General features: G+C 43.1%; 1 protein-coding gene across 1 annotated transcript in view; it reads right to left on the reverse strand.

The window, feature by feature from the left end:
• The window catches only part of LOC109897242 (proline-rich protein 12), a 50,292-nt gene that overhangs the window by 2,642 nt on the left and 30,572 nt on the right, over nucleotides 1-17,078 (reverse strand). The window contains exons 9-15 of the mRNA XM_031833778.1: nucleotides 14,520-14,636; nucleotides 14,170-14,303; nucleotides 13,186-14,012; nucleotides 12,804-12,923; nucleotides 10,692-10,789; nucleotides 10,338-10,472; nucleotides 6,230-6,325 (exon numbers count right to left, since the gene is read on the reverse strand). Coding sequence (XP_031689638.1) covers nucleotides 6,230-6,325; nucleotides 10,338-10,472; nucleotides 10,692-10,789; nucleotides 12,804-12,923; nucleotides 13,186-14,012; nucleotides 14,170-14,303; nucleotides 14,520-14,636 — 1,527 coding nt within the window. The remainder of the gene's footprint in view (nucleotides 1-6,229; nucleotides 6,326-10,337; nucleotides 10,473-10,691; nucleotides 10,790-12,803; nucleotides 12,924-13,185; nucleotides 14,013-14,169; nucleotides 14,304-14,519; nucleotides 14,637-17,078) is intronic.

A 17,078-nucleotide genomic window follows, 5' to 3' on the forward strand; every position in this document is an offset into this window, starting at 1 on the left:
GTTCCCTCTGTTCTGTTCTTAGTGCCAGTCTGCATGTTCAATGCATGTACAATGCAACTAATAATGGCAAGTCAGTTAAGAACAAATTCTTATTTAAAAGGACAGCCTACTCCTTCCTCCCAGTTGGGGAATTAAACCCTGGTCTCCAGCGTGCCATCACGACACAGGGATTATTTAGCTAAATAGCCCAGTACTGTACTCCCGACCATCACGTTGTACAGTGCCATATTTTCTGTTCCGTCCTAACGGAAACCCAGAGGGTTTTTCTTCGAATAGAAACGCCATAATATTAATCAAATTAATCCCAAACTCTAAAAGTAATTGGAAAGGTAGATACAAATGATTTGTAACGTGGTTACAATAAAGAATATAAACAAGATGTAAACAAGATACTGTGTTTTTATTTACAGTAGTGATGGACAGCTGGTGGAATTTTGAAAACAGGTTTTCAAACACTTGGTGCCGATTAGCAGGACAAAAAGACTCTTTGTAGCCCGGCTACTATAGGTGTGAACATCCCCCTACCTGCAATTTATTCGATGCTTAATAACCTCTTGAAGCTAGGGGGCACAATTTTTATGTTTGGAAAAATAACGTTCCCAAAGTAAATGGCCTATTTCTCATGACCAGATGCTAGAATATGCATATAGGATAGAAAACACTCTAAAGTTTCCAAAACTGTAAAAATATTGTCTGTGGGTATAACAGAACTGATATTGCAGGCGAAAGCCTGAGGATAATCCAATCAGGAAGAGCCTCTTATTTTGAAATGTCTGTGTTCCTATGCGTGCCTGTCCTCCATTTAAAGGGATATCAACCAGATTCCTTTTTCTGTGGCTTCCCAAAGGGATTGAGTAAACCGGCCATTGTTCCTCCCGCTGTTATGGAAAAAGCTACACACTCGGTTGATATATTATCGAATATATATTTTAAAAACTACCTGAGGAATGATTATAAAAAACGTTTGACATGTTTCTTTGGACATTATGACAACTATTTGGAATTTCCGTCTGCGTTGTCGTGACCGCTCTTTCCTGTGGATTTCTGAACATAACGCGACAAACAAACGTCGGTATTTTGGGTATAGAAATAATCTTTATGGAACAAAAGGAACATTTGCTGTGTAACTGGGAGTCTCGTGAGTGAAAACATCCGAAGATCATCAAAGGTAAACGGTTCATTTGATTGCTTTTCTGCTTTTCGTGACCAAGCTTCCTGATGATAAGTGTACATAATGCTATGCTATCGATAAACTTACACAAATGCTTGGATTGCTTTCGTTGTAAAGCATAATTTCAAAATCTGAGACGACAGGGTGATTAACAAAAGGCTAAGCTGTGTTTAAAAATATTGCACTTGTGATTTCATTAATATGAATATTTTCTGGTAATATTATTTGACTGTTGCGCTATGCTATTCAGCGGTTGCAGACAGAAATTATCCCGCTACAGGGATTGGTAGCGTCAAGAAGATAAGTACTCTGAAGTGTTACATTGCTAACTCAAAACAGTACAGTATTTCTTCATCAACATCTTTATGCTTTCGTTAATAAAATAACTAGAAAGTTACCATTCAAAAACGAGCTGTTTATCTAAAAAGAAATGACATTGCGACCAAATAGAACAGATGAAATGGACATCATTTTCATCAAGCCAGCTTCTTTCTATGGTGCTACCTGTTCCAGGGTTTGAACTACCACGAGGACTTGAAAATGAGCCGGAGCTGAAAGGATCACTAAAACTAAAGTTATTTTGGTTTCAGTGCATTTTCTTAAAAAAAAAATGTTTATAGCCTATCAATGTGAAGGCATACTATGTAATTAAATTGGTAATGAAATAAAGGTTCAATTAAATATATATATTTCTTGGCATTGTTGCCAAGAAAGCGGTTAGTTTTGCCAGATTAGTTTTGCCAGCATTTGTGTGTTGGAGTCACTTTGAATTCTTAATTGATCTACCGTTTCTATCATAGGCCACTGTAATTGATGGGGGCTCAGTGCGGTACCATTCTGCTCATCTGATGAAGGTGCACGTGGATCAGATTCAAACTTTGAAGACCAAGATCAGGTCATTGAAGGCAGATCTGCAGAAGAGAAACATTATTGGAGGGCAGAGATACGGGCGACAGCTGATGCATTGGTCCAGAGCCAGGTGGCAGTCACCGCATCGCATTGTAAAATGCGTTGCTACAGATACCCGTGCCGGCCGCCACCGGGAGACCCATGAGACGGCTTTTGGTTTTAATTTAGAATCCTCCAATCCTCTATATGTAATTATTGGCGGAGAGTCACGTCATATTTGTCGATATACTGTAGGCCTACCGTAGGCGACATGAGTCTCAATAGAGTTGAGTAATGTGCTTTTAAAAGTGGTGTAGGTCTTATTTATTTAAAGAGCATATTAAAGTTAGTTGTGGGATATTGCTTCAAATCCAATTGCTTCTATTTTAGCATCATTTCGCGCCGCTCTGAGACAAGCATGGGGACTGTTCTTGATATTGAGATTTTTTATTTTCACTGAATCTCCGTTTGGGTATTGGTTAGACTAGAATTAGAAAATTAGGTTGTAGAAATGTTATGCTCTCAGTGTAACCTTTATTTAACAAGGCAAGTCAGTTAACCTCTTTGGGCTAGGGGGCAGTATTATCACATCCGGATGAAAAGCGCGCCCAAAGTAAACTGCCAGTTACGCAGGCCCAGAAGCTAGGATTTGCATATGGAAGTATTGGATAGAAAACACTCTAAAGTTGCTAAAACTGTTAAAATAATGTCTGTGAGTATAACACAACTGATTTTGCAAGCGAAACCCAGAGCACAATCCATCCAGGGATTTTTTTTTTGAGATCATTGTGCTTTCCAATGTTTTTCCTTGGGAAACATGATTTTTTGGGGCCCAGATTGCAGTTCCTATGGCTTCCAGTAGAAGTCAACAGTCTTTAGAAATAGTTCGGTGTTGTTCTTTTGAAAAGTGTCACTTAGGTGGAGTCTAGTCTTTTGGTGCGCGTGAACAGGAGCGCGCTCCTCGTTGGTTTTCTCCGGTATTGGAAACAGTTTATTCCGTCTCAAATTTGATCGATTATTTACATTTTAGGGTACCTGAGGTTGGATTAGAAACGTTTTCTGAAATGTTTGGACCAAGTTTACAAGTAAACTTGGTCCACACATACACAAGAGGTATGTGACAGGGTCTACAGTCAATCACGGATTACAAAAAGAAAACCAGCCCAGTCACGAACCAGGATGTCTTGCTCCCAGGCAGACTAAATAACATTTTTGCCCGCTTTGAGGACAATACAGTGCCACTGACACGGCCCGCAACCAAAACATGCGGACTCTCCTTCACTGCAGCCGAGGTGAGTAAAACATTTTAACGTGTTAACCCTCGCAAGGCTGCAGGCCCAGATGGCATCCCTAGCCGCGCCCTCAGAGCATGCGCAGACCAGCTGGCTGGTGTGTTTACGGACATATTCAATCAATCCCTATCCCAGTCTGCTGTTCCCACATGCTTCAAGAGGGCCACCATTGTTCCTGTTCCCAAGAAAGCTAAGGTAACTGAGCTAAACGACTACCGAGGGCCCTCACCTCACGTCATCATGAAGTGCTTTGAGAGACTAGTCAAGGACCATATCACCTCCACCCTACCTGACACCCTAGACCCACTCCAATTTGTTTACCGCCCCCAAATAGGTCCACAGACGATGCAATCTCAACCACACTGCTCACTGCCCTAACCCATCTGGACAAGAGGAATACCTATGTGAGAATGCTGTTCATCGACTACAGCTCAGCATTTAACACCATAGTACCCTCCAAACTCTTCATCAAGCTCGAGACCCTGGGTCTCGACCCCGCCCTGTGCAACTGGGTACTGGACTTCCTGACGGGCCGCCCCCCAGGTGGTGAGGGTAGGTAACAACATCTCCACCCCACTGATCCTCAACACTGGGGCCCCACAAGGGTGCGTTCTGAGCCCTCTCCTGTACTCCCTGTTCACCCACGACTGCGTGGCCACGCACGCCTCCAACTCAATCATCAAGTTTGCGGACGACACAACAGTGGTAGGCTTGATTACCAACAACGACGAGACGGCCTACAGGGAGGAGGTGAGGGCCCTCGGAGTGTGGTGTCGGGAAAATAACCTCACACTCAACGTCAACAAAACTAAGGAGATGATTGTGGACTTCAGGAAACAGTAGAGGGAACACCCCCCTATCCACATCGATGGGACAGTAGTGGAGAGGGTAGTAAGTTTTAAGTTCCTCGGCATACACATCACAGACAAACTGAATTGGTCCACCCACACAGACAGCATCGTGAAGAAGGCGCAGCAGCGCCTCTTCAACCTCAGGAGGCTGAAGAAATTCGGCTTGTCACCAAAAGCACTCACAAACTTCTACAGATGCACAATCGAGAGCATCCTGTCGGGCTGTATCATCGCCTGGTACGGAAACTGCTCCGCCCACAACCGTAAGGCTCTTCAGAGGGTAGTGAGGTCTGCACAACGTATCACCGGGGGCAAACTACCTGCCCTCCAGGACACCTACACCACCCGATGTCACAGGAAGGCCATAAAGATCATCAAGGACAACAACCACCCGAGCCACTGCCTGTTCACCCCACTATCATCCAGAAGGCGAGGTCAGTACAGGTGCATCAAAGCTGGGACCGAGAGACTGAAAAACAGCTTCTATCTCAAGGCCATCAGACTGTTAAACAGCCACCACTAACATTGAGTGGCTGCTGCCAACACACTGACTCAACTCCAGCCACTTTAATAATGGGAATTGATGGGAATTGATGTAAAATATATCACTAGCCACTTTAAACAATGCTACTTAATATAATGTTTACATACCCTACATTATTCATCTCATATGTATACGTATATACTGTACTCGATACCATCTACTGCATCTTGCCTATGCCGCTCTGTACCATCACTCATTCATATATCTTTATGTACATATTCTTTATCCCTTTACACTTGTGTGTATAAGGTAGTAGTTTTGGAATTGTTAGTTAGATTACTCGTTGGTTATTACTGCATTGTCGGAACTAGAAGCACAAGCATTTCGCTACACTCGCATTAACATCTGCTAACCATGTGTATTTGACAAATAAATTTGATTTGAACTTATTAGATACTTTGTAGTTATGTTGGGCAAGTTGGAACCGGTGTATTTCTGAATCAAATGCGCCAAATAAATTGACATTTTGGGGATATAAAGAAGGAATTTATCGAACAAAATGACCATTCATTGTGTCACTGAGAAATGCGTTCTCTGGAGTGATGAATCACGTTTCACCATTTGGCAATCCGACGGACAAATCTGGGTGTGGCAGATGCCAGGAGAACGCTCCCTTCCCCAATGCATAGGGTCAACGTTAAGGTTTGGTGGAGGAGGAATAATAACCAGGGGCTGTTTTTCCTGGTTCGGGCTAGGCCCCTTAGTTCCAGTGAAGAGAAATCTTAATGCTACAGCATACAATGACATTCTAGACGATTCTGTGCTTCCAACTTTGTGGCAACAGTTTGGGGAAGGCTCTATCCTGTTTCAGCATGACAATAGCACTGTGAAATCCATACAGAAATGGTTTGTCAAGATGGGTGGGGAAGAACTTGACTGGCTTGCACAGAGCCCTGACCTCAACCCCATCGAACAATTTTGGGGTGAATTGGAACGCCGACTGCAAGTCAGGCCTAATCGCCCAACATCAGTGCCGACCTCACTGAAGCTCTTGAATGGAAGCAAATTCCGCAGTTATATTCCAACATCTAGTGAAAGGCCTTCCCAGAAAAGTGTATGCTTTTATAGAAGCAAAGGAGGGACCAACTCCATATTAATGCCCATGAGTATAGACATGTTGCATATAGATCTAACATGAATTGATATTATGCAATTCAAATATCCACTCTAGGATGGATAATAAATAAAGTGATTATTATATAAGCACAACACAACCACCCACAAATGACAGCCAACCTTTCACAACAAAAGGACTAACTACACAGTGCTCCATTTGAATTATTCTTACCACAATGGAAACAGAGAGAGAGAGAGGAGGGGAAAGAGAGAGAATCAACCACAATGGAAACAGAGAGAGAGAGAGAGAGGAGGGGAAAGAGAGAGAATCAGGAAGAAAGTAGAGAAGAACAACAATGCCATAGAGGAAAGAGAGGGGTGTTGGAAGGTCAGTGTTGTGAAAAGCGATTGTGATGCTGAGTCTTACCTCCTTCTTGCAGTCCAGAAAGGTGTGATACTTGTAGTGATGGAGAGAATGATAAAGGCTATAGACACGACACGTCTCTGTGGACAGCTTGAGGTCCTGAGAGTCACAGAGAGAGAGGAAAAAGAGAAGGAGGGAAAGGAGAGAGGAAATAATTTATTAGGGAATCTCTCCAGTTCTCTTGGACTGAGGAATAGGGAATAGGGAAAAGGCCTAGTCTACTATGTATTCACAACTTCAAATCAAATCAAATTGTATTAGTCACATGGGCCAAATACAACAGTGAAAAGCTTACTTACAAGCCCCTAACCAACAATGCTGCTAAAAAACAAAATCAAAAATACAAATAAGATCAAGAAATAAAAAGTTACAAGTAATTAAAGAGCAGCAATAAAAAAACAATAGCGAGACTATATACAGGAAGGTACCGGTAAAGAGAAAATGCGCGGGGACACCGGTTAGTTGAGGTAATATGTACATGTAGGTAGAGTTATTAAAGTAGTCTGGGTAGCCATTTGAGTAGATGTTCAGGAGTCTTATGGCTTGGGGTTAGAAGCTGTTTAGAAAGACTTGGCGCTCCGGTACTGCTTGCTGTGCGGTAGCCGATAGGACAGTCTATGACTAGGGTGGTTGGAGTCTTTGACAACTTTTAGGGCCTTCCTCTGATACCGCCTGGTACAGTGGTCCTGGATGGCAGGAAGCTTGGCGCCAGTGATGTACTGGGCTGTACGCACTACCCTCTGTAGCGCCTTGCGGTCGGAGGCCGAGCAGTTGCCATACCAGGAAGTGATGCAACTAGTCAGGATGCTCTCGATGGTGCAGCTGTAAAACCTTTCGAGGATCTGAGGACCCGTGCCAAATCTATTCAGTCTCCTGAGGGGAATATGTTTTGTCATGCCCTCTTAACAACTGTCTTGGTGTGCTTGAACCATGTTAGTTTGTTGGTGATGTGGACACCAAGGAACTTGAAGCTCTCAACCCGCTTCACTACAGCTCCGTCGATGAGAATGGGCATATGCTTGGTCCTCTTTTTCCAGTAGTCCACAATCATCTCCTTTGTCTTGATCACGTTGAGGGAGAGCACCACACGGCCAGGTCTCTGACCTCCTCCCTAGAGGCTGTATCGTTGTTGTCGGTGATCAGGCCTACCACTGTTGTGTCATCGGCAAACTTAATGATGGTGTTGGAGTCGTGCCTGGCTGTGCAGTCATGAGTGAACAGGGAGTACGGAGCACGCACCCCTGAGGGGCCCCTGTGTTAAGGATCAGCGTGGTGGACGTGTAGTTAACCTTCCCTTACCACCTAGGGGCGTCCCGTCAGGAAGTCCAGGATCCAGTTGCAGAGGTTAAGTGTTAAATCCCAGGGTCCTTAGCTTATTGATGAGCTTTGAGGGCAGTATGCTGTTGAATGCTGAGCTGTAGTCAATAAATTGCATTTTCACATAGGTGTTCCATTTCTCCAGGTAGGAAAAGGCAGTATGGAGTGCAATACATAATCTGAATCTGTTCGGGAGGTATGCAAATTGGAATGGGTCTAGGGTTTCTGAGATAATGGTGTTAATGTGAGCCATGACCAGCCTTTCAAAGCACCTCATGGCTACAGATGTGAGTGCTATGGGTCGGTAGTCATTTAGGCAGGTTACCTTAGTGTTCTTGGGCACAGGGTCTATGGTGGTCTGCTTAAACCATGTTGGTATTACAGACCCGGACAGGGAGAGGTTGAAAATGTCAGTGAAGACACTTGCCAGTTGGTCAGCACATGCTCGCAGTACACGTCCTGGTAATCCGTCTGTTCCTGCGGCCTTGTGAATGTTGACCTGTTTAAAGGTCTTACTCACATTGGCTGCAGTGAGCTTCTGGAACAGCTGGTGCTCTCATGGATGTTTCAGTGTTATTTGCCTCAAAGCGAGCTTAGAAGTAGTATAGCTCATCTGGTAGGCTCGTGTCACTGTCACTCGGTTGTGCTTCCCTTTGTAGTTTGTAATGGTTTACAAGCCCTGCCACATCTCACGAGCATCAGAGCCGGTGTAGTACAATTCAATCTAAGTCCTGTATTGACGCTTTGCCTGTTTGATGGTTTGTCGGCGGGCATAGCAGGATTTCTTATAAGCTTCCGGGTTAGAGTCCCGCTCCTTGTGGCAGCTCTAGCCTTTATCTCAGCGTGGATATTGCCTGTAATCCATGTCTTCTGGTTAGGGTATGTGCGTACGGTCACTCTGGGGATGACGTCATCGATGCACTTATTGATGAAGCCAATGACTGATGTGTGGTACTCCTCAAAGCCATCGGAGGAATCCCAGAACATATTCCAGTCTGTGCTAGCAAAACAGTCTTGTAGTTTAGCATCTGCTTCATCTGACCACCTTTTTATTGATCGAGTCACTGGTGCTTCCTGCTTTAATTTTTGCTTGTAAGCAGGAATCAGGATGATAGAATTATGGGCAGATTTGCCAAATGGAGGGTGAGGGAGAGCTTTGTATGCATGTCTGTGTGTGGATTAAAGGTCGGCTAGAGTTTTTTCCCCTCTGGTTGCACATTTAACATGCTGACAGAAATTTGTTGAAACGGATTTAAGTTTCCCTGCATTAAGGTCCCCGGGCCACTAGGAACTCTGGGTGAGCGTTTTCCTGTTTGCTTATGGCGGAATACAGCTCATTGAGTGCGGTCTTAGTGCCAGCTTCAGCCTGTATGTAGACAGCTACGAAAAATACAGATGAAAACTCTCTAGGAAGATAGTGTGGTCTACAGCTTATCATGAGATACTCTACCTCAGGCGAGCAAAACCTCAAGACTTATACATAGTCTGCCGCCCCTTGTCTTACCAGACGCCGCTGTTCTATCCTGCCTATACAGCGTATAATCAACCAGCTCTATGTTGATAATGTCGTCGTTTAGCCATGACTCCGTGAAGCATAAGATATCACCGTTTTGAATGTCCAGTTGGTAGTTTAATCTTTTGTTTAGGTCATCGATTTTATTTTCCAAGGATTGCACGTTTGCTAGCAGAATGGAAGGCAGTGGGGGTTTATTCGATTGCCTACAAATTCTCAGAAGGTAGCCAGCCCTCCGGCCCCTTTTTCTACACCTTCTCTTCACGCAAATGACAGGGATCTGGGCCTGTTCCCGGGAAAGCAGTATGTCATTCACATCGGGCTCGTCGGACTCATTAAAGGAAAAAAATGATTCTGCCAGTTGGTGGTGAGTAATCGCAGTTCTGATGTCCAGAAGATCTTTTCGGTTATAAGAGACGGTAGCAGCAACATTATGTACAAAATATGTTTTAAAAAAAGTTACAAACAACGCAAAGAAACAAACAAAAAAACACAATCGGTTAGGGGACACATAAAACGTCAGCCTTCTTCTCCGGTGCCATCTTCACATACTTTCAGAGGACCACTAAAAATACAAATACACTTGATCAACGCTAAAAGAAGAAACATAGCCTCGTCGAGAACCAGGTTTCCCTGATTGGAAAGCCTGGTGAAGTCTTTGGCCGGAAGTGGCTAAAAAGGGGTGGAGAGCCGGTGTAAATCAGTGACGCCTTGCAACACGTCAAACCGATCAAATGCATTGCTTGGGCGGAGCTTAACACGCAGCGCCAATCAAACACATCAAATCAATCAAATGCTTTGCTTGGGCATCGCTTAACACGCAGCACTCCTTCAACGGACATGTGGGGGGAGGGTTCTTGAAATGTAAAATACCTAAAAATGTAGCCGCTGGATGCCAGTGGACCATTCAAACCGTTTCCAAAGGACGTGACAACAACGTTTTTGGAGGTATGGCTACGTGAGACTAGAAGAAACAAGACAACGCAAGTGTAAATAAGGACAGTGTCATGGTTTTGCTTTGTTAGCACATGGGTAAACACCTTCCGGACCGAGTTAAAACCACCGAGATACAAGTTTATGTACAAAGCAAAGTGACAAACAGGTCCGGACTTTATTACTTCAGTTCTTGTGAGACAGAATTGTCTCTTCTGCTCGGCTTCTACAACACCTAGACACAATTTTCAAGGCCAGGGTTAGCCACAGTGCAGCGGATTGGATACATTGGTGTCAGTGGTTGGATACTAAAGTCGAGGAGTTCATGACTGGATGTGGGTCACTCACCTGCTGTTTGGGCGTGGTGCTCTTCTTGACGCGGTTGAGTGTTTTACGGCTGTAGCACTCGCCGCCGAGGTGCACTTTGACCGCTCTAGAGTCCAGGGGGTCCGCTGTCATTTTGGGGAACATATGCAGAGTCTCCTAAAGAAGAAAAATATAAAGATGGAGGGAGCGAGGGAGGGGGAGAGGGAGAAGAGGTCATTTCAACTGTTTTAAAGCTTTCACTTTTCTTTATGATAGTGAGAAAGTTGGATGGAGATTGGAAGGAGATATGGTAAAACTCCAGACACAACAGGTACTTTTCATAGGTAGGTATCACATCTGGCATCAGCATTTTTACAACTAAACAGACAGACGTACCTGGTGTTGGCCACTCATGTTGACTCTCCTTAACAGTCTCCTCTTTTGTTCATTGAGTAGGCTGTCAATCTTCCTCATGGGCGGGAGGTACAACTCGTCTGGGGGCCAGAGTAGGAGGGACATAGAGTCTGTAGGACTTATCTCATGACATCTTTCTTCCTAAATCCTACTCTCACTTACTTTTGATCAATACTCTCTTTACTCACTCCCAGGGCTGGGGTAAATTCCCTTTGAATTCAGTCAATTCAGGAATTAAACTGAAAATCTAATTCCAAATTATCATAGCGAATAATGTAATTTCAGTTTATTGACTGAATGGACTAGAGGTCGACCGATTATGATTTTTCAACACTGATACCGATTATTGGAGGACCCCCCCAAAAAAAGCCGATACCGATTAATCGGACAATTTCTTTTATTTATTTGTAATACTGACAATTACAACAATACTGAATGAACACTTATTTTTAACTTAATATAATACATCAATAAAATCAATTTAGCCTCAAATAAATAATGAAACATGTTCAATTTGGATTAAATAATGCAAAAACAAAGTGTAAAAGTGCAATATGTGCCATGTAAGAAAGCTAACGTTTACGTTCCTTGCTCAGAACATGAGAACATATGAAAGCTGGTGGTTCCTTTTAACATGAGTCTTCAATATTCCCAGGTAAGAAGTTTTAGGTTGTAGTTATTATATTATAGGACTATTTCTCTCTATACCATTTGTATTTCATATACCTTTGGCTATTGGATGTTCTTATAGGCACTTTAGTATTGCCAGTGTAACTGTATAGCTTCCATCCCTCTCCTCGCCCCTACTTGGGCTCAAAACAGGAACACATCGACAACAGCCACCCTCGAAGCAGCATTACCCATGCAGAGCAAGAGGAATAACTACTCCAAGTCTCAGAGCGAGTGACGTTTGAAACGCTATTAGCGCGCACCCCGCTAACTAGATAGCCATTTCACATCAGTTACACCAGCCTAATCTCGGGAGTTGATGGGCTTGAAGTCATAAACAGCGCAATGCTTGAAGCACAGCAAAGAGCTGCTGACAAAACGCACGAAAGTGCTGTTTGAATGAATGCTTACGAGCCTGCTGGTGCCTACCATCGCTCAGTCAGACTGCTCTATCAAATCATAGACTTAATTATAACATAATAACACACAGAATGACGAGCTATAGGTCATTAATATGGTCGAATCCGGAAACTATCATCTACGTTTATTCTTTCAGTGAAATATGGAACCGTTGTATATTGTATCTAACGGGTGGCATCCATAAGTCTAAATATTACTGTTACATCGCACAACCTTCAATGTTATGTCATAATTATGTAAAATTCTGGCAAATTAGGTGGCCCAAACTGTTGCATATACCCTGACTCTGCATGCAATGAACGCAAGAGAAGAGACACAATTTCACCTGGTTAATATTGGCTGCTAACCTGGATTTCTTTTAGCTAAATATGCAGGTTTAAAAATATATACTTCTGTGTATTGATTTTAAGAAAGGCATTGATGTTTATGGTTAGGTACACATTGGAGCAAGGACAGTCCTTTTTCGCGAATACGCACCGCATCGATTATATGCAAAGCAGGACACGCTAGATAAACTAGTAATATCATCAACCATGTGTAGTTAACTAGTGATTATGATTGATTGATTAATTGATTGATTTTTAAGTTAATGCTAGCTAGCAACTTACCTTGGCTTACTGTATTTGCGTAACAGGCAGTATCCTCGTGGAGTGCAATGAGAGGCAGGTAGTTAGAGCGTTGGACTAGTTAACTGTACCGTTGCAAGTTTGAATCCCCGAGCTGACAAGGTAAAAATATGTTGTTCTGCCCCTGAACAAGGCAGTTAACCCACCATTCCTAGGCCGTCATTGAAAATAAGAATGTGTTCTTAACTGACTTGCCTAGTTAAATAAAAGGTCAATAAAGAGGTAACAAAAATAAATACAATTTTTTTTTTTTATCGGCCAAATCGGTGTCCAAAAATAACGATTTCCGATTGTTATGAAAACTTGAAATCGGCCGACCTCTAGAATGAACATTGAATTTACCCCAAACCTGATCACATCATCACCCCATCCCTCTCACCGTCTGTGTCCTCCAGGGCTTGAATCATGTCGGGGTCAAGTGCTGTACTGACCAGCATCTCTATGTAACTCCTGAACATCTCCCTCATGGCTCGACTGTTCATCCCCCCTCTCACTGGGGCTACAGGGGAGAGACACACAGAGAGAGAGAGACATAGAGTGAGTGAGTGAGAGAGAGAGAGAGAGAGAGAGAGAGAGAGAGAGAGAGAGAGAAAGAGAGAGAAAATATGTCACTGAGTGGGTTTGAACCTGGGGCTCCAGTGTGTTACAAGACTTAACTCTCTGAGTTTTTGCCAAGCCATTACACATAAATATACATACCAAAATTGCATTAACACACACACAGTTACACACACACACACAAACAAAAAATAATCTCTCACCTTGGTCTTCGCTGGGCCCATCGAGGGAGGAGTCTGAGTCAGAGGGGACTTCCTTCAGCCACTTCTTCCTCTTCTTGGGTGGAGGCTCCACCTTCACTAGCCTGGCCCTCGATGGGCGCTCTGTCTTCTTCTCTCCTCCTCCTCTCTTCTCCTCCCCCACTCTCTTTCGGTCCACTTCACTGCTTCTTCTCTCTACCTTCTCCTCAGGTGGTGAATGCCTCTTCTCTTTTTCTTCTCTCTCCTCCTTCTCTCGCTCCCTCTCTCGCTGTTTATCTTTTTCCCTCTCCCTCTCTCGCTCCTTTTCTTTTTCCCTCCTCTCTCGCTCCTTCTGCTCCCTCTCCTTCTCTTTCTGCTCTCTTGCTTTGTCGTTTTGCTCCTTCTCTTTCTGCACTCTTGCTTTCTCCTTTTGCTCCCTCTCTTTCTCCTTCTCTTTGTCCTTTTGCTCTCTCGCTTTCTCATTTTGCTCCCTCTCTTTCTCTTTTTGCTCCCTCTCTTTCTGCTCTTTCGCTTTTTCCTTTTGTTTTCTCTCTTTCTCTCTATCTTTCTCCTTTTGATCTCTCGCTTTCTCCTTTTGTTCCCTCTCTTTCTCTTTCTGCTCCTTTTCCTTTTGCGCTCTCTCTTTCTGCTCCTTCTCTTTTCCCTTTTGCTTCCTCTCTTTTTGCTCCCTCTCTTTCTGCTCCCTCTCTTTCTGCTCCCTCTCTTTCTGCTCCTTCTCTTTCTGCTCTTTCTCTTTCTCCTTCCGCTCCCTCTCATCTCGCTCCAATCGGGGTGGAGTTTGACCGATGGCAGGGGGAGGTGGCTTGGGGAGCGATGGGAGTGATTGACGCCTGTCAAGGTACAAAAAAATGAGTATTTTTGCAGGATATTGCTTACAGTTACACATGCATGGAGGTAGGGGCTACGGTTCTACATGGGGTTGGGCACATATGAATCAAGACCCAGAGGAGTACGGCAAACATGCAGGGACAAACAGCGCAAACCTACCTCAACATGAGTCTAGGTCTGTGCCAGGGTTTACGTGAGCACACACGGACATAATCCTTTTTATTGAAATTCTCCAGGAACTTGACATAGAGGCGTTGGTACCGCATCTTGGCATCGCCAAAGTAGCCCAGATACTGAGAGAGAGAGAGAGAGAATGGGAGGGAAATATGTATAGAGAGATAATCATTTTAGTTATTATAAACAAACTATGTGTAGCTTCAAAATATTTGTACAACTATCATGACGATCTCATGCAGGATTGTAAATCCTTGCATCCATCGCTGGATTGTACTTTAAGATTAAAGAGAATGAGAGAATCTCCTGTCTGAAATGGGATGTGAGTAACTCACGTTACTGGTGGCACAGAACTGCCTCTGTCCGTCTTTGATCTCAGGGCTGAACTTCTGCAGCAGGGCTTTCTGCACTCTCCAGATGGGTGGTGGCTCACGGCCGGTCTGCAGGGCCATCTTGAGAGACAAAGAGAGTATGTACAGTGCCTTCAAAAAGTATTCATAACCCTTGACTTACTCCACATTTTGTTGTGTTACAGACTGAATTCAAAATAGCTTATATATATTATTCTTCTCACCCATCTACACACAACATCCAATAATGACAAAGTGAAAATATGATTTTAGAAATGTTTGCAAATGTACTGAAAATGAAATACAGAAATATCCCATTTACATGTCTGGTTAGACTGTAAACTCTCCTTCCAGACCCACATTAAACATCTCCAATCCAAAGTTAAATCTAGAATTGGCTTCCTATTTCGCAACAAAGCATCCTTCACTCATGCTGCCAAACATACCCTTGTAAAACTGACCAGCCTACCAATCCTCGACTTTGGCGATGTCATTTACAAAATAGCCTCCAATACCCTACTCAACAAATTGGATGCAGTCTATCACAGTGCCATCCGTTTTGTCACCAAAGCCCCATATACTACCCACCATTGCGACCTGTACGCTCTCGTTGGCCGGCCCTCGCTTCATACTCGTCGCCAAACCCACTGGCTCCATGTCATCCACAAGACCCTGCTAGGTAAAGTCCCCCCTTATCTCAGTTCGCTGGTCACCATAGCATCACCCACCTGTAGCACGCGCTCCAGCAGGTATATCTCTCTGGTCACCCCCAAAACCAATTCTTTCTTTGGCGCCTCTCCTTCCAGTTCTCTGCTGCCAATGACTGGAACGAACTACAAAAATCTCTGAAACTGGAAACACTTATCTCCCTCACTAGCTTTAAGCACCAGCTGTCAGAGCAGCTCACAGATTACTGCACCTGTACATAGCCCACCTATAATTTAGCCCAAACAACTACCTCTTTCCCTACTGTATTTATTTTATATAATTTATTTTGCTCCTTTGCACCCTATTATTTTTATTTCTACTTTGCACATTCTTCCACTGCAAATCTACCATTCTAGTGTTTTACTTGCTATATTGTACTTACTTTGCCACCATGGCCTTTTTTTTGCCTTTACCTCCCTTATCTCACCTCATTTGCTCAGATCGTATATAGACTTGTTTCTACTGTATTATTGACTGTATGTTTGTTTTACTCCATGTGTAACTCTGTGTCGTTGTATGTGTCGAACTGCTTTGCTTTATCTTGGCCAGGTCGCAATTGTAAATGAGAACATGTTCTCAACTTGCCTATCTGGTTAAATAAAGGTGGGAAAAAAAACATTTACACCCCTGCTAGAATCACCTCTGGCAGCGATTACAGCTGTGAGTTTTTCAGGGTAAATCTCTAAGAGCTTTGCACACCTGGATTGTACAATATTTGCACATTATTTTTTTTTAAAGTCTTCAAGCTCTGTCAAGTTGGTTGTTGCTCATTGCTAGACAGCCATTTTTAAGTTTTGCCATAGATTTTCAAGACGATTTAAGTCAAAACTGTAACTAGGACTCTCAGGAACATTCAATGTCGTCTTGGTAAGCAACTCCAGTGTATATTTGACCTTGTGTTTTGGGTTATTGTCCAGCTGAAAGGTGAATTTGTCTCCCAGTGTCTGTTGGAAAGAAGACTGAACCATGTTTTCCCTGTGCTTAGCACTATTGTGTTTATTTTTATCCCCCCAAAAACTCCCCAGTCCTTGCCAATGACAAGCATACCCATAACATGATGCAGTCGCCACCACCATGCTTTGCTTGAAAATATAAAGAGTGGTACTCAGTGATGTGTTGTGTTTGCCCCAAACATAATGCTTTGTATTCAGGACAGTAAGTTAATTTCTTTGCCATTTTTTTTTGCAGTTTTACTTTAGTGCCTTATTACAAACAGGATGCATGTTTTGGAATATTTGTATTCTGTACAGGCTTCTTTCTTTTCACTCACATAGGTTAGTATTGTTAACTTCTACAGAATCGGTGCCTTCCCCCGAGGGATGGTTGAGCTAACGATGGTTAATGTGATTAGCATGAGGATGCAAGTAACAAGAACATTTCCCGGGACATAGACATATCTGACGGACAGATATGTCTATGGGCAGAAAGCTTAAATTCTTGTTAATCTAACTGCACTATGCAATTTACAGTAGACACTACAGTGAAAGAATACCATTCTATTGTTTGAGGAGACTGTGCAGTTATGAACTTGAAAATGGATCAATAAACCATTTAGGCACATCTAGGCAGACATTTGGACACCATTTTGAACAAAAATGCAATTGTTCATTGGATCAGTCTAAAACGTTGCACGTACACTGTCTAGTGAACAAAATCGAAATTGCGAGTAACCTGTAATAATACATTGTGACCTTTCTCTTGAATTTCAAAGATGATGGAACAAAAACATTTAAAATAAATGCATGTTTTTTCTTTGTATTATCTTTTACCAGATCTAATGTGTTATATTCTCCTATATTAATTTCACATTTCCACAAACTTCAAAGTATTTCCTTT

The sequence above is a fragment of the Oncorhynchus kisutch genome, linkage group LG10, assembly GCF_002021735.2.
Source record: "Oncorhynchus kisutch isolate 150728-3 linkage group LG10, Okis_V2, whole genome shotgun sequence".
NCBI classification, from domain to species: Eukaryota; Metazoa; Chordata; class Actinopteri; order Salmoniformes; family Salmonidae; genus Oncorhynchus; species Oncorhynchus kisutch.